This window comes from Gastrolobium bilobum, unplaced genomic scaffold (assembly GCF_033153095.1).
Source record: "Gastrolobium bilobum isolate Gb01-03AN ecotype WA unplaced genomic scaffold, APGP_CSIRO_Gbil_v1 utg59117, whole genome shotgun sequence".
Lineage (NCBI taxonomy): Eukaryota > Viridiplantae > Streptophyta > Magnoliopsida > Fabales > Fabaceae > Gastrolobium > Gastrolobium bilobum.
Window position 1 is genome coordinate 106686 of NW_026895248.1, and position 22233 is coordinate 128918.

Genomic DNA, 22233 nt, shown 5'->3' on the forward strand with positions numbered 1-22233 from the left:
ATATAAGTTCCAAAGGCAGTTTAACAGTATAAGTTCCAAAACCAGTGCAATGCAGCAGATAATCATGCCATGTGTGTTATAACTAATCTATTGGCCAGAGAAATGCAGGAATACGTCTACTACCCACACAGTACGCGCCCATGGCGTACCTGCCCACAGGATCACATCCCGTCTAGGCAAACACCACATACATATCATAAGGCATTTGTACTTATCAGCTCAATAGCATTTCAATAAAACAATACATGAAAACATATCATGCATATAAACCATCCCCTCATGGGATATGGTGGAACCAACAATGGCTAAACCGAGGACACGAAAGCTTACTTTGCAAGCTAACTATCTAAGCCAAGAGGCCACACAAGCTCAAAGTCCACAAACAACAAGATCACAACCTGTTTTAGACCGACAATCATATCAATATTTATACTCTACAAGCATAAGACATAAAGACAACGCGTTTCCTTTACGTGTCATGTCTTTAGGCTTCTCACAAAGCCTTAAGCCCTTAATCCCTTAGATTCTGACTTATATTAATTATTTCAGGAGTCCACATTGACCAAACATGGGTCCACAAATCCAAAATGTCATTATGTATGAACAGTACCGTTACTGTTCTCGAAAACCCAGAATATCCAGATATATGTCAGGGCCATATCCGGATATCCATATCTGGATAACATATCCGAATATGTATATCCGGATATCCATATTCGGATATCTCAAGACCCCATATCCGGATATTTCGCGACAGAATGCAGTTTCTGCATTTCGCGAGATATCACTTTCAAGGTTGGGTTTTTAACCCATTACTACGTCCAAGCATGCATTTTTATACCCTTTTAGGTTCATGTTCTGGTTGGTTACTTGTTTCACTGATTAACATGCCAAGACCCAACTTTTACATAACTAAAACTCATGATCAAAGGTGGTGAAGCTTACCCTAGCTCAAAATAGAGGTACAACGGCTCTTGGAGCTCACCAATCAGTTCCAAAGGTTCTGACTTTGAAGGTGCACAAAAATGGCACACCACAATGGTTCATTCTCTTCAAAGGTAGCTTTTTGAAGCTCAAAATGTCACCACAATGGTGACTCTCAACCCAAACACCAAACTCAGCAACAAGAATCCTCAAAACAGAAGCCAAAATTCAGCAACAAGGTCTCCCACCCACTCTTAATGCTTTATCTCACTCACACAAAGATGTTTGGTGAAGGAAGTATGAAGAAAAATCCCTTGTAAGGTCAAGAAATGGTGGAGGAAGACAATGGCAGCAGCCACAAGAAGCAACCCACGTAGAAATGGCTGAGTATTAGCCTAGGGTTGTGTGCAAAAGTTGTATTTATAGCCAGTTGCACTTTTCGTCAGAAAAATAACTTTCAACATCATTAATTACTTTATATAATTATTTAAGCATAATTACGGTGCGGGTTACTAATTGGCGCCAAGCGTGAGGGAATGCTAAACGTTTGGTAATTTCTCCTCCTGCCAAAATAAAAGATCCCATTGAAGCGGCTAATCCCATGCATACTGTCTGTACATCTGGTTGTACAAATTGCATAGTATCAAAAATAGCTATTCCGGGTATTACCCATCCGCCCGGAGAATTTATAAACAGGTACAAATCTTTGTTATCGTCCTCTATACTGAGATAGACTATAAGGCCAATAATTTGATTCGATATTTCACTATCAACCTCCTGGCCTAAAAAAAGTAGTCTTTCTCGATAAAGTCGATTGATTCAGATCAAATTGGATCCATTAAGAGCCGTACATGCACCTTTTGATGCATACGGTTCACCAAAAATCGCAAAAAGGAATCAATGTGTCGATTTCAACCCTTTTTCATATTGATAATCAAAAATGGACTTTTTCGAACTTCAAAAGAAAGGTCTATTTTCTTACATTTTTATTTCAAGAAAAATCAACTTTGGACGCCTTTAATTAGTATTAGTTATTATATATATTAGTTAGATTATATCTATATAAACCTATCCTCTATTATAATAGAAAAAAAAAATGGACTAAACTTATTGAACGAACTTCTCATTGATGTATTGTTTTCGTCGAGATCAAACCCAAATCGCAATGTCATTTTCTTGTTTCTGAATGGGCTTGCTAAATTCTTTTAGGTTGATTTTCTACTCTGAGTAAAGATACGCCCGATTTTTATTTGCACATATAGGACAAATACTGCAATACCGCGTTTTTTTGTTCCTACTTCTTTCTTTTTCTGAATTTTGTATTTCATATTTTCTTCCAAATATATGACAGATAATAAAAGTAGTAATCATAGACATATTACCAATTGGTTTTTTTTTTTTTTAAACAGAGCCTAGGTGCTTCATTTGATTGGTTTAACCAAACCAACCATAAATTATTTTAAATTTATATAATAAACATAATATATATAATAATAATCTGGATACCCCCCCCAAAAAAAAAAATAAAAAAATCGATCTAATTACACTTCACGCTCCAAATTTTTGAGGATTCAATCAATCTGGGGTGAAAGGGAGGATATCTCAATCGGGGGAGAGAACGGGGAAATCCCATATGACCCAATATATCTGACAAGTCGCACTATATGTCAACCCAAGATGCATCCTCCTCTCCAGGACTTCGAAAGGGCACTTTTGGAACACCAATGGGCATAAACTGGCTAAAAGAATGAAGCCATAAATCTCACTTTGGTGTGGAAACGTAAGGATGAGTTTCTTGTCTTAACAAAGAGTTGTCTTTCTCCTATTTTATTTAGATTAGAAATCATAAAGAAAAAAGGAATACTAAATGAGCAAAGGAAAGTTATTCGGAGTAGGTCCTTCGAGCGATGCGATAAAAAAGTATGTCTGCATCCACTCATATAAACATTATATATAAACACTCATATAAAATAGGGTCAACCCCCCTCCCCCCCTCCACCATTGCGTATTGTTACTTATTGGGTATATAATAGATCTGCTTCTTTTTGTTTCTGCAGATATAATTGTTCCGTTATTACTAAAAAACTAGAACAAATATGAAACCTTTTCCTCATATAATCCACTGAAAAAAAAAGGGTGGGGTCTGGGGTCATAGTCCATAATATAATATAGTATTTTCCAGTGCAATAAAGTTACATAGTGTCTATTTTTTGTTGATATAAGAGGTATTTTCATGGGTTTGCCTTGGTATCGTGTTCATACCGTTGTATTAAATGATCCCGGCCGTTTACTTTCTGTTCATATAATGCATACAGCTCTGGTTGCTGGTTGGGCCGGTTCGATGGCTCTATATGAATTAGCAGTTTTTGATCCCTCTGACCCTGTTCTTGATCCAATGTGGCGACAGGGTATGTTCGTTATACCCTTTATGACTCGTTTAGGAATAACTAATTCATGGGGCGGTTGGAACATCACAGGGGGGGCTATAACCAATCCGGGTATTTGGAGTTACGAAGGTGTGGCCGGAGCACATATTGTCTTTTCAGGTTTGTGCTTTTTGGCAGCTATCTGGCATTGGGTCTATTGGGATCTAGAAATATTTTGTGATGAACGTACTGGAAAACCTTCTTTGGATTTACCCAAAATCTTTGGAATTCATTTATTTCTTGCGGGGGTGGCTTGTTTTGGTTTCGGCGCATTTCATGTAACAGGATTGTATGGTCCTGGAATATGGGTGTCCGACCCTTATGGACTAACCGGAAGGGTACAATCCGTAAATCCCGCATGGGGTGTGGAGGGTTTTGATCCCTTTGTTCCGGGGGGAATAGCCTCTCATCATATTGCAGCAGGGACATTAGGTATATTAGCGGGCCTTTTCCATCTTAGTGTGCGCCCGCCCCAACGTCTGTACAAAGGATTGCGTATGGGAAATATTGAAACCGTCCTTTCGAGCAGTATCGCTGCTGTCTTTTTTGCAGCTTTTGTTGTTGCCGGAACTATGTGGTATGGTTCAGCAACCACCCCAATTGAATTATTTGGTCCCACTCGTTATCAATGGGATCAGGGATATTTCCAGCAAGAAATATATCGAAGAGTTGGTGCTGGGCTAGCCGAAAATCAAAGTTTATCAGAAGCTTGGTCTAAAATTCCTGAAAAATTAGCTTTTTATGATTACATCGGCAATAATCCGGCAAAGGGGGGGTTGTTTAGAGCGGGCTCAATGGACAATGGAGATGGAATAGCCGTGGGTTGGTTAGGACATCCTATTTTTCGAGATAAAGAGGGGCGTGAACTTTTTGTACGTCGTATGCCTACCTTTTTTGAAACATTTCCGGTTGTTTTGGTAGACGGAGACGGAATTGTTCGAGCCGATGTTCCTTTTCGAAGGGCAGAATCTAAGTATAGTGTTGAACAAGTAGGTGTAACCATTGAGTTTTATGGTGGCGAACTCAATGGAGTCGGTTATAGCCCATTTCATATGATGGGAGTTGCTGGTGTATTGGGCGCTTCCCTTCTATGCGCTATCCATGGTGATACCATGGAAAATACGTTATTTGAAGACGGCGATGGCGCAAATACATTCTGTGCTTTTAACCCAACGCAAGCCGAAGAAACTTATTCAATGGTTATCCCTAATCGCTTTTGGTCTCAAATCTTTACTTAACCGCTAATCCAGTCCTAGTATTACACCAGTTGACAATCCAAGATTCCAGACTTTTCGTAAATATGAAAGAGATGCACCAGGGCAAAAAGACTATAGATGTAATATATAGAAGGGGAATGAATGCTTTCTTTTTTGCCATTTTTCATCTTTAATGAACTCAGCTTCACCTCATTCGTTTCGTCAAACCCTATATGATAATAATCTTTCATTTAGAAAGAAAACAGAAACCTAATAAGATAAGAAAGCGAAAGAATCCACTGCCAATTCGAATGAACAAAAAAAGAACCTTTCATCATAAGATATCAATTGCTAAGATTCGAAGGAATTACTCCTTTTCATGAATACACAAAAGAACACTTATCATAATGAAGTCGAATTTCAAAATAAAAGAATGCCCTTTTTTTAAATTTAAAATACAAAAATTTCGAATAAATGTTTTTCCCTAAAAAAGTGTTCTTTTATTTGTTTCAAAATACTTCAATAGGTACACGCAAAAAATAAGCTAATATTGTAGGTTTTTGTTCCACTTCTCGCGGAGTCAAATTCTCGTCAATACGAGCCAAGGGAATGGCTCTCTGTCCTATGATTTCCATATAAAGGACACGGCGAGTAGAAATACCCTCCTTAACTTCGAGTCTGATGGACTGAATATCTTTGATAAGGAACGGAGAAAAATACGACGACTTTTCCAGGAAATCCCCAACGAAAAATACACATTATTCCCTCTTTTCTATCGAATCGATCATAACCACTACCCACATTCCACGAAATTGTACACCACAAATAAGAACTAATAAATAGACCCGCAATTCCATAGAAAGACATCACGATCCCTTGTGGAAAAAAAAATTCCTGAGATGGAAATAAAGATAAAAAATTCTTACCAAGATAATTGGAAGTTCCAACTAATAAGAACCCCAATGAACCTACAAAAAGGATAAAGGCCCAACAAAAATTGCTTGTTTTTCGAGACCCCGTTATAAGTTCTATCCATATACGTTTTGATCGCCAACTCATACTTGATCCAGTTCTACTTTATTGGAATAAGGGGAATAAAAAACCCAAGCAAATGAATTTTACTTTACTTATCTTATCCGAAGTAACTTTCATCAACTAGCATTATTTTGATGTAAACCTTTAGGAGTAAATCATCGAACTGCTTCCAGATCTAAAAAAAAATACGAGATTTGTCTCCACTATCCGTATCTAAGAAATCTTGTTTTTTTTAACATGAAGAAATAAGGAATCCATTGCAATTGCCGGAAATACTAGGCCCACTAAAAGCACCAAAATGGAGGGTAGGTTTATCATAGAATGGGGACCTCAATTTAATATTTGTACCTGTTTTTTTTAATATTTTTTTCTATTAATTTTTGATTATTCCTTTTTTTTTATAAAGATAGTCTATAATCTATAATCAATCAAATTCATATATACTTATACTTAGTAAAATTGAATAATTATACTAAGTATAAAAAAGAGATTAAGAAAAGAATCAAGAGTATAAATAGAATCAAATAATAAATAATATAAGGAATGTAGAATGAAATAAATTGATTGATTTCGCTTTCTATTTCTGCAAGAAGCATATGTATGATAGTACACCCTTTTTTTTATTCTTGGTACTCTTCAAGTATTATCGTCTTACAATTCTCCTGTGTGTTCTAATTTGCTTTTTGTCTCATAATTTATTTGTGAAAAAAAATAATTTTAGTCTATGCTTGATTTTTCCTTTTGAGTCAAAGGAAAGAAAGCATGGAGCTGAAATAACTCACTCAGAACCCACTTTAAAGTATTACGTGGTATGATTGAATCAAATAAGCCTTTTTGGAATAAATATTTTGCTGCTTGTGAACCTTCGGGTATTTCCTTATTTAACGTGTGTTCAATTATTCTTTTACCCGCAAATGCAATGTAAGCGCTTGGTTCGGCAATAATGATTTCCCCAACATGTCAAAACTAGCTGTCACCCCACCTGTAGTAGGAGATGTCAAGATCAATATATAGAATAAGTTTTCATTTGTTTGATAATCATATAAAGCCGAAGATATTTTAGCCATTTGCATCAAGCTCAAACTTCCTTCTTGCATACGTGCTCCTCCGGACGCACATACTAGAATAAGAGGTAAAAGCTCATTGGTAGCATATTCGATTAAACGGGTTATTTTCTCACCTACTACGGATCCCATACTACCTCCCATAAATTGAAAATCCATAATCCCCACGGCTACAGGAATACCGTTTAGTTGACCTGTAACAAACTACTTGGATAAATAGCGGGGTGAATACAAATACAGTCAAAACTAAAGATATTAAGCATAACAAACATTGTGTTCTTTAATAAAATTCATTATATAAAATATAATTATAATTTTTTTTTTTGAATTTTCTTTTTTTATTATTGTATTTGATTGTATGTATATATATAATATAATTATAATATACGTACAATATTAATATGTGTAATAAAATTCTAAGTTTTATTCCAATTTTGTTCTATTTTATTAATATTCTATTTTTTAATAATCTTCTAGTTGAAATTTTATATTCAAAAAAGAAAAGTTGTATATATATTATACTAAGATTATAATAATTAATTATTCTAATAAATAAAACGATTTATAATAATAAAAATCATTAAGATATTTAATGAATTTTTTTTCTTATTTTTTTTTTGAATATTCAAAAATATCTAAAATAAAAATAGAATACGAATATGATTATTTATAATATTTCATTTATGTTATGAATACTTATATTAATAAGAATATTACGATTTCGACTATTTTATGCTATCTATTAATTTATAAGATATACATAATTCTTTTATGAATTAAATGAATTATAGATATGAATTAATATTCATATTCATAAATGAGTAAAACTACTAAAAAATGAATAATATCAGACCTACAATAGAAGAAATAATACTTTAATAGAATATCTGAATTGAATTCTATATATACATATAAAAATATACATGTCAAAATCTTATCAAAAAAAATTTCTCTTGAAATTTATGAACTAGAATTGACGAACAACCAATATCAATAATAGTGTTTATTAGTGCCAAATCAAAAATGGGGCGTGGCCAAGCGGTAAGGCAACGGGTTTTGGTCCAGCTATTCAGAGGTTCAAATCCTTCCATCCCAGAACATATCTATTCATGATGTGTATCTTATGTGAATACAAATTAAATATCAGAATAAGGGGAATTTATATCTTGTTCGAATCCTTCCATATAACAATTGGGTTTATTACGGGACAGCTCATCATGTTCATATCGATCTATTATGCGCCTTTGCATCTAGCATTGGGTAGACCAATATGGGTATCCATAATTCAAAAACTTATTTTTGATTCTTTCCAAAGAAATGAAATAAAAGATACGGTGTTTTGAATTATAGGGTTATAATGAGGACCTTATGGTCATAAATGGAATGATGATGAAATTCTAAGAATTTTGATACCCATATTGAGGGTATTTCGCACAGATGAATTTTTATATGTTAATTTTGACTGCTGACGTAGTAACAGTCAGTAGAATAGCTCCAAGTTAGCAAATTATAGTTAGAGAGCTAATCTAATTATATAAACATCATGAATGAGGTTAGTATATGATTTGATGAAGATTGATACCCATATTGCGGTATTTTTGAAAAGTCACTTCTGCCGGGTATTTTGTACTGCTGAAGCAGTAGCCGGTAGAATCCCGAAATGGGAAAAAGATGAGAAAATAGAAATAAAGACCAATATATGCCTAACAAGTCATAATTAGACCAAAAATGTTAAAGTTAAGAAGATTAAGAAATCCAGGCACAGTTAAGAACACCGGTAAAGACTACAGTGCAATTAATCAACTGTTAGTGTATCTGTGATCTACTAATCAAAATTTTAATTTATGAATATAATAATTAGAGAAAATTAATTTTAAGTACTTAAAGTTAGAGTCTTGGAGGTTTCCGGGTAAAAATTTGACAACGGTTCAGATAAAAATTATTCCGGGTCTCACTAAAGGACAAATGCCTCTTAAGTGACATGGAACCCCTCATTAGGGCACAACCCCCTCCATTTCTGGTCAGCTAGTGCAGCGCCCCTCACCTCCTTCTCTCTCTAAGTTTCAAATTTTAAAAACTCTATCACTTCTCTCTATAATTCCTCCAACAAAACCTCTCCAAAACATAAAATCTCCTTCATCAAACTTACTCCCCCTCCATTTTCATGGCATGAATCAAAATATTTCGTGTCCCTCACCTCATAAACAACCACGATTTTGTTGATGTTCAAGGGTTTGAGTTGTGTTCTTAAACGCTCTTGAAGAACCACACTTGGTTGCTTGGTTCTTGTGATTTGTGGGCAAGTTCTCTTGATTGTTTCATGAAAAACCTCATTTTTTCTTCTTGTCTTCTTGAGCCTAACTCATGAGCATGTTCATAAAGGATTGTTCTTGGTTAAAGGAGGGTTTTTGGTGGAAAAAGGTGAAGACTTGAGCTAAATGAGGAACCTTGAAGATGTAAGCTTCTATTTGAGTAAAATAACACAAAGAGCCTTTCCTTTGTGCCCTTGTATGCCACGGTTTTGATGTGTCATGAAGGAATATTGTTTAAAAAAATTCATGTCATGGTTTGATGATGATCCTTGAGTTTGTGTGTATTTTGAACCATGGAATGATGGATTGTGTAAGAACCCGCACCGTTAATTTAGGAAATTAATTAAATAAATAGGAGATTAAAGAAATAATTCTGTAATTGACCTTGAATAATTATTAGAATACTTAAATAATTATAGTAAGTGCTTAATAACACTGAAAGTCACTTTTTTGACGAAAAGTGCAGACACCGGTTCTGCTCCACAGTATAAGTGTGTACCGATGAAGTATCCCAGAAAATTTATAATAAGTGCATGAATATTCCTAGAATAATATATAGGACTAGTAAAACAAGTTTCAAGTCAAAATGATGAGAATTGATGTCAAAACTAATACTCACAGCGTTAAAACGCGTATCAAAAAAGTGTTGCAAAAAATTAAAATTAAAATATGAAAAATCTTAGAAAAATGACTAGGTTCAGAATATGAAGTTTGAGGTTAAAATGATAAGCATATCTATTAATGCTAATACTGCGCGATTAACTTAAGTGCACTTATAAATACAAAGGGCACAAGATCCTAGGTCACTTTTCTTCGTCCTCTTCGTGTCATTTCTGAACCCTTGGGTGGCAGCCACCTTCCTCCATCATTTCCCCTCCATTGGAGCACCAAGAGACCACCTTTTCTCTTGGTTTCTTCACAAAATTTCCTTGTGTGTGTGTGCTCTAGCCTTGGGTGGGTGAAAGTCTTGGCACTTCTGAGTTGTGAAGTCAGTTTGGGGTGAGTGAGGGTTGCTGACTTGTGGTGAGGTGTTGTGGGAGTCTTGTTATAATATCCCTAATTATGTAATTTTTAAATTAGAGGGTTATAATGAGGACCTTATGGTCATAAATGGAATGAGAATGAAATTCTAAGAATTTGGATACCCATATTGAGGGTATTCCAGGCAGGTGAATTTTCATCTGCTGATGCAGTAATAGACTGTGAATAGCTCCAATACAGTGAATTTAAGTTAGAGAGCTATCCTAATGATATGAATATCATAAATGATGTAAGCATAAGATTTGATGAAGTTTGATACCTATATTGAGGGTATTCTGAACAGTTGAGTTTTCACCTGTTGTTTTTGACTGCTGATGTAGTATCAGTCTGTAGAATAGCTCCAATCTAGCAAATTATAGTTAGAGAGCTAATCTAATGACATAAACATCTTGAATGAGGTTAGGATATGATTTGATGAAGATTGATACTCATATTGGGGTATTTTTGAAAAGTCACTTCTGCTGAGTATTTTGTACTGCTGTAGCAGCAGCCGGTAGAATCCCGAAACGGGAAAAAGATGAGAAAATGGAAATAAAGACCAATATATGCCTAACAAGTCATAATTAGACCAAAAATGTTAAAGTTGAGAAGATTATAAAATCTGGGTACAATTAAGAACACCGGTAAAGACTACAGTGCAATTAAACAACTGTTAGTGGATCTGTGATCGACTAATCAAAATTTTAAGTTATGAACATGATAATTAGACAAAATTAATGTTAAGTACTTAAAGTCAGATTTTTGGGAGTTTCCGGGTAAAAATTTGACGACGGATCAGTTAAAAATTACACCGGGTCTCACTAAAGGACGAATGGTCACTTAGTGACATGGCACCCCTAATTAGGACACCCTTCCCCTTCCCCCTCATTTTGAATCAGCAGCCCCCTTATCACTTCTCTCTCTAAAATTCAAACTTCAAACTTTGTTCTCACTTCTCTTTAAGATTCCACCTCCAAAACCTCCCCAAATCACCAAATCTCCTTCACAAAGATTGTTCCCCTCACTCTCCTCTTCACAACCATACCATTTCCATGGTGTGAATCAAAAGTTTTGTGTCCCTTATCATCCCAAACAGCCATGGTTTTGTGAAGAACAAAGGCTATGGAGTTGTGTTCTTGAGCTCTCTTGAAGAACCAGACTTGCTTGCTTGCTTCCTTTGATTTTTGGGTAAATGTTCTTGATTTTTTCATGAAAAACCTCATCTTTTCTTCTTGTGTTCTTGAGCCTAACTTATGAGCATGTTCATGAAGGTGTGTGCTTGCCTAAAGATGTGTTCTTGGCGGAAAAAGGTGGAGTCTTGAGATAAATGAGGAAGCTTGAAGATGTAAGCCTCCATTTGAGAAATATGAACCAAAAAGTCTCTCTTTTTCTTGTGTGTGTGCCACGATTTTGTTATGTATTGGAGACATATTGTTTAAAAATTTTTAATACCATGGTTCGATGATGATCCTTAAGGGTGGGTGTGTTTTGAACCATGGAATGATGGATTTGATGACTAAAGGTGGCACCTTTGGACCTTTGAGTGAGGTTCATGTAAAAAGATGACTATGAACCCTAAATGGAGCATGAACATTTTGGCCATATCATGTAAGGATGGGGTTTGATGATAAAAAAATGTGATTAAGTTGTTAAGTATGGAAAAATGATTAGAAAGATTAACTAGGTGGGTTAACTCTAAGTAAAACTCACTAATCATGTTTAATAATGGCTAAAATCCCTAATTAAAATAGCTCATCAAATTTTCCCCATAAAGTATATAAAGGTTTAGTTGTGTTAAAATTAAAGAGATGATGAATTAGGGGATTAATTAAGGGTAGGAATTAATTAACAAAAGTAATTAAGGATTTAACTCTAAAATTGGACTAAAGTACGGTTTAGATACACTAATTAAATAATTAGTAAAATTTAAGTATCATGACATAATGGGACTAAGGATATTTCATAATTTGACTTAATAATAAAAAATCCAAGAATTAATGTGAATTAGGATTTATAATCAAAAGTAATTAAGGTTTGTTAAGTAAACACATTTAAGGCTAAGTAACCAGCTTTTAGGCGAAATTGGGAAGCGCATATCTCCCTCCACAGAAGTCATATAGGGCTTTGCCTTATATCAAATTGAAGCTTGAGATGTTATCTATGTGGTGTCAAAATGTGGTACCAATTGAAGAAGTATTCCATTATGTATGTTCGTTTTAGTGAGGATTGCCCAGGGAGGCCATATGCAGGGGCTGTACTTGGCTGCAACTTCCACGAATTGTTTCTCCCTCTGTGCGTATTCAAATTAGACTCATAATTTGTCTAATTAAAGCTAAAGGTGTCTAGTAGCCTGCATAAAAATTTAAGAGAAATTGGTTTAGTAGATTTCCCAGAATTGCAGAAATGGTAAAAGATATTTAGGGCCCTGTTCGGAGTTGGCAAACAGCTTTGCTTGTCCAACTTCAAATGGTGATAACCGGAGCTAGGAAACTCCAAATGAGGCATGTGATACCTTGTTGGAAATTCAATTGAGTCTAGATTAACATACTAAAAGATGAGAATTTTATTACTAGTGAGTTGCGCTCAGTAACTAGAAAACAGAAGCATGTATAGTTATGGGAAAACCGTAAGAGTGATATTTAAGCTAAGTGGGCTTATGGGAACCCTTAGTAACTTATAATAATCATAAATATGGCTTGGATGAGTTGAAAATAATCTAAGTTACCTAGGTGAGCCTTGCATGTGATTCTAAGTTATGTAATTAATTGAAGATTTAGGTAGCTTGTAATAATGCACTAAAATACGTAATTATGTAATAATTGGTCTAGACTTGTAATGGGAATATTATTGGCATATGAGTATGAAAAGTGGAATCATTAAATAATTAAGTCGTGAATATGACTTGAGTATTAATATTTAATTAATGATGTGAATGGTTCCTACTCTAGGTGTGCCTAGAGAACCGTGCATTTGAGGATATTGTTGGAGCATACGTATTATTATTAGAGTGTGGGCTTGTACTAAGCTTCCTAAGGTAAGCTCCTAGTTCTAGTTGACTCCTCTCTCTTGTGATCCCACCATGATGTGGGCATTATGGTTGTATTGTATGAAAGTATATGGTATGATGTATATGTGCATTCATTCACATTCATATAGATGTTATATAATCTTGATGTTAAGATGATGCACTGATGATATATGTTATGAGGATCCTGGCCAGTGATCATGGTATGTAGGATGCCTATGACTTGACTCTGGGAGCTATTTCATACTGAGGTTGTGTTGACTGTCTATGGCTTGACCCTGGAAGTCACACATGTGTAACCGTCTATGGCTTTGCCCCTGGGTTACACAAGGATTATATGATTATGCTATGTTTATGTTGTATGTTTGTATTATATGCTTTATATCTGACTTGTCATCCAAGGAGTGGGCTCAGGGGTTAGAGGATCCTCTATGAACCTTGAGCTTATTGAGATGTGGTTATCTCACTCCGTTTGGGGACATCATTTCAGGTACCCAGAGTAGTGATGATACTTCTAGGGGCAAGGCCCCCACATTGGAGTAGTTGATGACGCAGCTGATGATTTTATATTATGTTTAGACTTGATGTTGGCATGTAGACTTGTTAACATGCTTAATTATTTTATGGAGATTATTGTATGTATTTATTTAGGCTCATGATTGTATTCGTAGAGCCATGGATTATTTACTAATGCTTTTATACTTTGAATTAATATAGACTTGATGCATGTATTCAGTTAATTTGGGCATGAAGCCTTATTATTTGTATTGACTCATTGAGGGGATTGCAGTCCGTATGGGACTTGCAAGCTATCTGTTTAAAATAGTGTATTAATTAGGTGATCTGTATGTGTGGGACCATGTTCCCAGTTATCCGAATTATAGCTGTTATGCTATCCGTGAGACTCCGTCAAGAATGACACTTGATGTCATATCTTGATGGTAAATGGCCACTAATACTGGCTCATGGGATTAATTAGTAGATATATGTTTAGATTTACGTTTTCGCAGTATCTCTCGTGAACGTTTTAGATATTTTTTTAGAAAATATTTTGAAAAAAGTTTATTCGTATTTTTACGAGACGTTTTATTAATCTTTAAATAAAATCTTCCGCTGAGTACGCTATAATATCATGATGTTAACAACCGGAGAAGTACGAGGTGTTACACTTGTGATTAGTTTTTGAATCTTCAAGGTGCCATCTTGGTAGAGAAAGGATCAAGCTTTGGTCACCATTTCGTGGCTTTGTAGAACCAAACTTTTGGGACATATTTGAGAGCTCCAAGAGCACACCTTTCTGCTGTTTTGAGACCTCCATAGGTATACCTTGATCATTCCTCTTGAAATCCATGATTTTAGCTTGTTTAAGTCACTAAATGAGGGAACTTTGATTAATCAAGTTAAAAGTGGTTAATTTATGCATATTTAATGCTTTGGAACTTTTATTTTTGACAAAAACTAGACCTTGGATCATTAAAAACCTTTCCCACCTCAGATTATGCAGAAAGGTTGTGTAAACTTTTAAAAACTTTTATTTCTGTTCTGCACGCGTGGGAATCAATTCCCTTCTATTGGGAATCGATTTCCAAGTGCAGGAATGGATTCCCCATGTTTGGGAATCGATTCTTATCTGTGACAGCAACAACCTAGTTTAGTAAAATCGCGATATCGCAAGATACAGAGCTCCAAATTGAGTGAGATTTGGACCTACGTAAAGCTAACACATAGGGCTACATTAATGTAAACTGTCATAGCCATTGGATAAATGTATTAGCTGTAGTGTTGGTTTGAAGTCGTGACTTGATTGCTGGAAATTCAGTTTGCAGCAGTTACTTTGCGAAAAATATATTGTTGGAAACCTTAAGATGTCTAGTCTAACATAGTAAAATCTTAGAATATTTCATAAAGAGATGGAATTGCAGTCTTGAAAATGGTAAAAATAGTTTAGTGCTTGTGGCTTCGGAAAGAGCCCGCAGTAAGCGAAACGAAAAAGAAATAATGTTCGTTTTAAATCTAAAAGCCTATGATATGTTTATTGATAGTATGAATGTTATGAAAACAGATCCATGACCTTGCTGGACACTGTTATTTCTTGTGACCCTTTGGACATCGAGTCGTGAGGGAGGGTTTAGCTTGCGAGGTTCAGGTAACTCGAGAGTTGAGACCTCGGGCGGCAGGAGGCTGGAGTTGAGTTGAGATTATGCCTTTATGATGATTTGCTGGATTCTGACATGCTTTATGTTATTATTATGATTTGTTGTTGAGACTCTGTTGGGCCTTGTTGCCTTATTTGGTGAGCATGAGGATTGTCTATGCCACATTGATTGATTATGTCTTATTTTAGATTCGAGTTGTATTAATGTATTAGGATTATGGTCCGGACTGCGTGTTGTAGTTTCGTGATTTAGGTACTCACATATTTATATTATGAGGTTATTCAGTGTAGATAGTTGTTTAATTGCAATTACATACAGGCAAGGTTTTTAAAAAGATTAAGTAATCAACTTGGTAATTGATAATGACGTCATAATTGAAAAGAAAAAGTTATTCCGCATTTTTAATTAAGCAAAGATTAATATGATGACATGATAACAAACCGGGTATACACGGGGTGTTACATTTTATGGTATCAGAGCACTTTATAGGGAAAAGCCTGTATGTATTGCAATAACTTAGGATGTGTTGTTGTGTGTCTTGTCTTGTGAGTCTTCTCTGTCGGGTTTTGCTATGATGATGCACGTGTGACCACATTGCGTGGGCCTGATCAACTCACTCTTTGTGTAACTTGTGCAGAGTCATGGTAATGCCTAGGAGAAATCGTGAGACATCTGAGGGTCAACCCGACCCGGTCCTGACTGCATTAGTTGAGATGCAGGTGGATAGATTAGCCGATCAGGAGGCTGCTAGATTGGCCAACCTGGCGATGATGGACGCTATTCGAGAGGCGAACCGGAAAGCCACAGAAGATGTTCTTGAGGAAAACCGGCTTGCGAACATGACCATGATGAGGGTCATGTTAGAGGAGATGAGGGCTGACCGCAATGAGGGTCAGTTCCCTCCACCACCACCACCGCCGCCGCCGTCTCCACCCAACCTTCAAGACGATAGCCAGAGTCACGTTAAGGGTGCGAGTCAGCTTACTGGGGTGATGCTACCCTACTTGGAGCCCGCTGAGGATCGTGACATTATTGACCGCCGGCTTAATGTTTTCCACAAGCATAAGCCACCCTCTTTTGATGGATCTTATGATCCTATTGCTGTTGTGAGATGGCTACACGCGTTGGATAAGATTTTCCGAGTTATGTAAAGAACTGATCCGCAAAAGTTGATGTTTGTGACGTATATGCTGGAAGGCGATGCACACGAGTGGTGGATGAACACCTCTCACGCCTACGAGATGCAAGGTCATATGATTACATTGTCATTCTTTGAGGATTGCTTTTTGGGCCGGTATTTTCCTTATGATGCTGAGGAGAAGAAGCAGGGGGAGTTTGACCGTTTGGTGCAGGGCTCGTTGTCTATGGACGAGTACTTGGCTAAGTTCAATGAACTGGTCAAGTTTGCACATTTTAGGATCGCTATGCCTACTCCGACGTTCTTGGCTGCTAAGTTCCGTAGGGGACTTAATGAGGAGATAGCTGATCGCATTGCTGGAGCTGCATCGAGAGACTTTGGGACACTGGTACAACAGTGTCGGGACATCGAGGATGTCTGCATCGTGAGTAAGGCCAAGAGAGCCAAGGTTGCGGAAGTGAAGGGAACTGGTAGTTCCACTTCCTGGAAGGACAGGAAGTTTGCTGGTAAGGGAAAAGGAAAACAGTTGGCTGCTAGGCAGGTGCCTAGTCAGTTCAAGAGGACTTCTACGCAGGCAAGTTTTGCCAGACCTCCTACTCTCAGATGCTCGGGATGTGGAAAAGTCCATGTGGGGTCGTGTGCTACCGGCCAGTTGATCCGCTTTCAGTGTGGCCAGGTGGGCCACTATTTCAGGGATTGTCCATCGTCAACCGCGAGAGCTGCAGCAGTTCAGGAAGTTCCATTACAGATGATTCGTGCTCCACCAGAGACTGACCGAGTTTATACGTCGGCTAGTAAGCAGAAAGACCGAGCTCCACACCTTGCAAGAGGTATAACTCATGTTGGAGATAATTTGGTAATGTATTATTTGACTTAGGGATGACACATTTATTTATTCCGAGTCCGATTGTTGTGGGGCTGAACTTGCCCATAATTGAGCTTTCTCCATTTTCGAGGGTTATTACCACTACAGAAGAGAAATGCGATACTTCATCTATTTATTTGGATGTGGTATTTTAGTTGGATGGCCGAGACTGCGTAGCAGGTCTTAATTGTCTACCCATGGTCAATCGTGGGATCATTTGGGTACGGACGGGCTATTGAGAAATTATGTGTTGAATTGTTGTGATTGCATAATATGATGTATGAATTATGTTTACACATTGAATGTTGTATTGAAGTGTTTGATAATATAACCTGAGGAACTAGGTTGATTGAGTGGGTTATTGGCCATCAGCGTTTTGTGGACTATTCCTTGAGGGGATGTACCCGAAGAGGGTGCCTCTGAGGAGTTTGATTGAATGCTCAGTTGATGTGAAATTCATTGAGTGGTCCTTGTGTACGAGGTACACTGAAGACTGGTATGTCTACTAGTTTCTTGGCCGATAACCTATGTTATGGGTTTCCCTTTGGGGGATTGGATCCTAAGAGTGTTGACTCTTGGAAGTCCCATGAGGGCACCGATTTGAGTTTGACTCATCGGGTGATCCGGGTGCACGAGGTGCACAGATCAATCAACTTTAGTTTGCCTCATGGTATAATAATGCTTTAAGAAACTTGAAATATGAGTTTAAACTCTACAACCACCAAGTGGTGGGATGAGTAAAATATACGAAGAGTGATATGCCAAGTTTGGCATGAAAAGGTAAGATGTCTTATGCCATTACATGTGGTGATGGTGCTTAATCTTAACAACGTAAGAGAAGATATCTTATTGCTGGTGACTGAGAAACACTCTCTAGTCAGGTTTGTTGAGAATGTGAAATTCTCTTTAAGGAGTTAAGTGGGTAACACTTGGACTTTGTGGCAAGGCCACACGCGATCTGACATATGCGAGGCAAGTATATGTAAAGTTAGTTTTATGGGTTGAGTGATCTCTATGACTCTAAGTTAACATGAAATTAGTGATCTGTTTCATATGTAGATTGCATGTGAACACCACGAATAGTACTAAGCATGAAGTAAATGCCATGAACTGTGTTAATACATCGATGTTGTACCATTCCTTATTGACTTTCGATTTTGCAGATGCCATGGAGATTGAGGTACGATGTTGCATAGAGTATTTAATTGTTATGTTATTTGAATTGGAAAATTTTGTAGGTGTACGTGAACTAAGGTACGTTACTATGTGAATTGGTATGCCAATTAACATGTATTGACCGAAATGAACATTATTATGATTTTGTACTGCGAAAGTAATATGATGTTATTTGAAAGTATGAATTATAGAAATTGTAAGTCAAGTCGAGGTAGAGTCATGGAATAGGACCTAAACTCACTTAAGCTATTGTGAGGAATTGAGTATATGGGGTCAGGTCACCTCTTTTGATAAAGTGACTGATAATCCTAGAGAATCGAATGACGATCCTATTGCTATTGATAAGTCTCGAGATCTGTTAGTGACCTCTTTATGGAGGGTGCACTTCTCGAGATGAAAACCGTACAAGTTGAAATTGAGCTGCTGGAAAAGACCAAAGAGGCGCAAGTGCAAAGAGAGCGCCTGGACTTTGAGAAGAACCAAGATGGATATCTCAGAATGAGGATGGATTGTTGATGTTACAGAAGAGGATTGTGATTCCTCGAGGTCCTTTGACTGTAAAGGTAATGGCAAAGGCCCACAAGGGCCAATTTACTGTCCATCCTGGTGCTATAAAAATGTACCAGGACTTAAAGAGAAATTTCTAGTGGCTGGGCGTGAAGAAAGACATAGTTGTTTACGTGTCCAAATGTTTGATATGCCAGAAGGTGAAGATAGAACACCAAAAACCGTCTGGTAAGCTTCAACCTCTTGAGATACCGCAGTGGAAGTGGGAGAGCATTTCCAAGGATTTCGTGGTGGGATTGCCTAAGACTCAGGATGGTTATGACGCTATCTCGGTCATTGTGGATAGACTGACCAAGTCTACCCATTTTCTTCCAGTAAAGGTGAGCTTCACTACTGAGCAGTTGGCCAGACTTTATGTTCGCGAGATTGTGAGGCTTCACAGGGTGCTCGAGAGTATCATCAGTGATAGGGACCCGAAGTTCACATCTCGGTTCTGGGAGGCACTGCAGGGAGCTTTTGGTACTCAGTTGAGATTGAGTACAGCCAATCACCCTCAGACTGATGGACAGACTGAGCGGACCATCCAGACCTTGGAGGACATGTTGAGGGCTTGCACATTGGAGCAGGGTTAAGCATGGGATATGTGCCTTCTATTGGTTGAGTTTTCGTACAACAACAGTTTCCATGCTAGCCTGGGCATGGCACCCTACGAGGTGTTGTATGGTAGAAGGTGTTGAACTCCTACCTGCTGGTCTGAGGTTGGAGACAAGGAGTTGTTTGGCTTGGACTTTGTCCAAGATACCACCTAGCAGATCCAGATGATCAGGGAAAAGCTGAAGCAGGCGCAAAATTGTCGGAAGAGTTACTATGATGTTAAGCATCGTCCACTGGAGTTCAGTGAGGGTGAGCACGTGTTTGTGAGACTTTTACTTGTCACCGGTGTTGGTCAGGCTCTCGGAATGAGGAAGCTTAGCCCGAGATTTATAGGGCCATACCAGATTCTTGGTAAGGTAGGGCCTGTTGCCTACCGGCTTGCCTTGCCTTCGAACTTGGCCAACATCCACGACGTGTTTCACGTGTCTCAGCTTCGCAAGTATGTAGCGAATCCTTCGCACGTGGTGCAACCGGATGATGTGGAGGTTCGAGAGAACCTAAAGACTCCCGTCGGACCACTCAAGATTCTCGATCATGGCGAGAAGAGGCTTAGGAGCAAGATCATTCCGATGGTCAAAGTGCAATGAACAGGAAGAACTTCTGAGGAGTGCACTTGAGAGCGAGAGGACGAGCTTCTCCGGCAATACCCATAGTTTCAAGATAGGTATGTTTCTGATTTTGAGGACTAAATCCTAAAATGTGGGGTGAATATAAGAACCCGCACCGTTAATTTAGGAAATTAATTAAATAAATAGGAGATTAAAGAAATAATTCCATATTTGACCTTGAATAATTATTAGAAGACTTAAATAATTATAGTAAGTGCTTAATAACACTGAAAGTCACTTTTCTAACGAAAAGTGAAGACACCGGTTCTGCTCCACGGTATAAGTGTGTACCGATGAAGTATCCCGCAAAATTATAATAAGTGCATGAATATTCCTAGAATAATATATAGGACTAGTAAAACAAGTTTCAAATTAAAATGATGAGAATTGATATTAGAACTAATACTGACAGCGTTAAAACGCATACCGAAAAAGTGTTGCAAAAAATTAAAAGAAAAATATGACAAATCTTAGAAAAATGACTAGGTTCAGAATATGAAGTTTGAGGTTAAAATGATAAGCGTATCTATTAATGCTAATACTGCGCGATTAATTTAAGTGCACTTATAAATACAAATGGCACATGATCCTAGGTCACTTTTCTTCATCCTCTTCGTGACATTTCTGAACCCTTGGGTGGCAGCCACCTTCCTCCATCATTTCCCCTCCATTGGAGCACCAAGAGACCACATTTTCTCTTGGTTTCTTCACAAAAGTTCCTTGTGTGTGTGTGCTTTAGCCTTGGGTGGGTGAAAGTCTTGGCATTTCTGAGTTGTGAAGTCAGTTTGGGGTGAGTGAGGGTTGCTGACTTGTGGTGAGGTGTTGTGGGAGTCTTGTGATTAGTTTTTGAAGCTTCAAGGTGCCATCTTGGTAGAGAAAGGATCAAGCTTTGGTCACCATTTCGTGGCTTTGTAGAACCAGACTTTTGGGACAAATTTGAGAGCTCCAAGAGCACACCTTTCTGCTGTTTTGAGACCTCTACAGGTATACCTTGATCATTCCTCTTGAAATCCATGATTTTAGCTTGTTTAAGTCACTAAATGAGGGAACTTTGATTAATCAAGTTAAAAGTGGTTAATTTATGCATGTTTAATGCTTTGGAACTTTTGTTTTTGAGAAAAACCGGACCTTGGATCATTAGGAACCTTTCCCACCTCGGATTATGCAGAAATCTGCTGCAAAATTCTGTTCTGCACGCGTGGGAATCGATTCCCTTCTATTGGGAATCGATTTCCAAGTGCAGGAATGGATTCCCCATGTTTGGGAATCGATTCCTATCTGTGACAACAACGACCTAGTTTAGTAAAATCGCGATATCTAAAGATAAAGATCTCCAAATTGAGTGAGGTTTGGACCTATGTAAAGCTAACACATAGGGATACAATAATGTAAATTTTCGTAGCCATTGGATAAGTTTATTAGCCGTAGTGTTTGTTTGAAGTCGCGACTTGATTGTTGGAAATTCAGTTTGCAGCAGTCACTTTGAGAAAAATATAACCAAAGTTATACAACTCCGATTGAAACATAAAGTATATCGTTAGAAACCTTAAGATGTCTAGTTTAACATAGTAAAATCTTAGAATATTTCATAAAGAGATGAAGTTGAAGTCTTGAAAATGGTACAGATAGTTTAGTTTTTGTGGCTTCGGAAAGAGCCCGCAGTAAGCGAAACGAAAAAGAAATAATGTTCGTTTTAAATCTAAAAAGCTATGATATGTTTATTGATAGTATGAATGTTATGAAAACAGATCTGTGACCTTGTTGGACACTGTTATTACTTGTGACCCCTTGGACACCGAGTCGTGAGGGAGGGTTTAGCTTGCGAGGTTCAGGTAACTCAGGAGTTGAGACCTCAGGCGGCAGGAGGCCGAAGTTGAGTTGAGATTATGCCTTTATGATGATTTGCTGGATTTTGACATGCTTTATGTTACTATTATGATTTGTTGTTGAGACTCTGTTGGGCCTTGTTGCTTTATTTGGTGAGCATGGAGATTGTCCATGCCACATTGATTGATTATGTCTTATTTTAGATTCGAGTTGTATTAATGTATTAGGATTATGGTCCAGACTGCGTGTTGTAGTTCCGTGATTTAGGTCCAGACTGCGTGTTGTAGTTTCGTGATTTAG

At 37.4% G+C, this 22233-nt stretch overlaps 1 protein-coding gene and 1 pseudogene across 1 annotated transcript; one reads left to right on the plus strand and one right to left on the minus strand.

Moving 5' to 3' along the window:
• Positions 1–1605: 1605 nt before the first annotated feature.
• LOC133301859 (photosystem II CP47 reaction center protein-like) lies at positions 1606–4588 on the plus strand. The gene has a single exon (XM_061501571.1). It carries the CDS (start codon positions 3158–3160, stop codon positions 4586–4588), a length of 1431 nt encoding a protein of 476 aa, XP_061357555.1. The 5' UTR covers positions 1606–3157.
• Positions 4589–6298: 1710 nt separating this feature from the next.
• Positions 6299–21121, minus strand: LOC133301869 (acetyl-coenzyme A carboxylase carboxyl transferase subunit beta, chloroplastic-like; annotated as a pseudogene).
• Between the last annotated feature and the right edge of the window lie 1112 nt (positions 21122–22233).

Bases quoted from the DNA above. Each gene is read 5' to 3' on its own strand.
- LOC133301859 (XM_061501571.1), top strand. From the start codon at position 3,158: ATGGGTTTGCCTTGGTATCGTGTTCATACCGTTGTATTAAATGATCCC.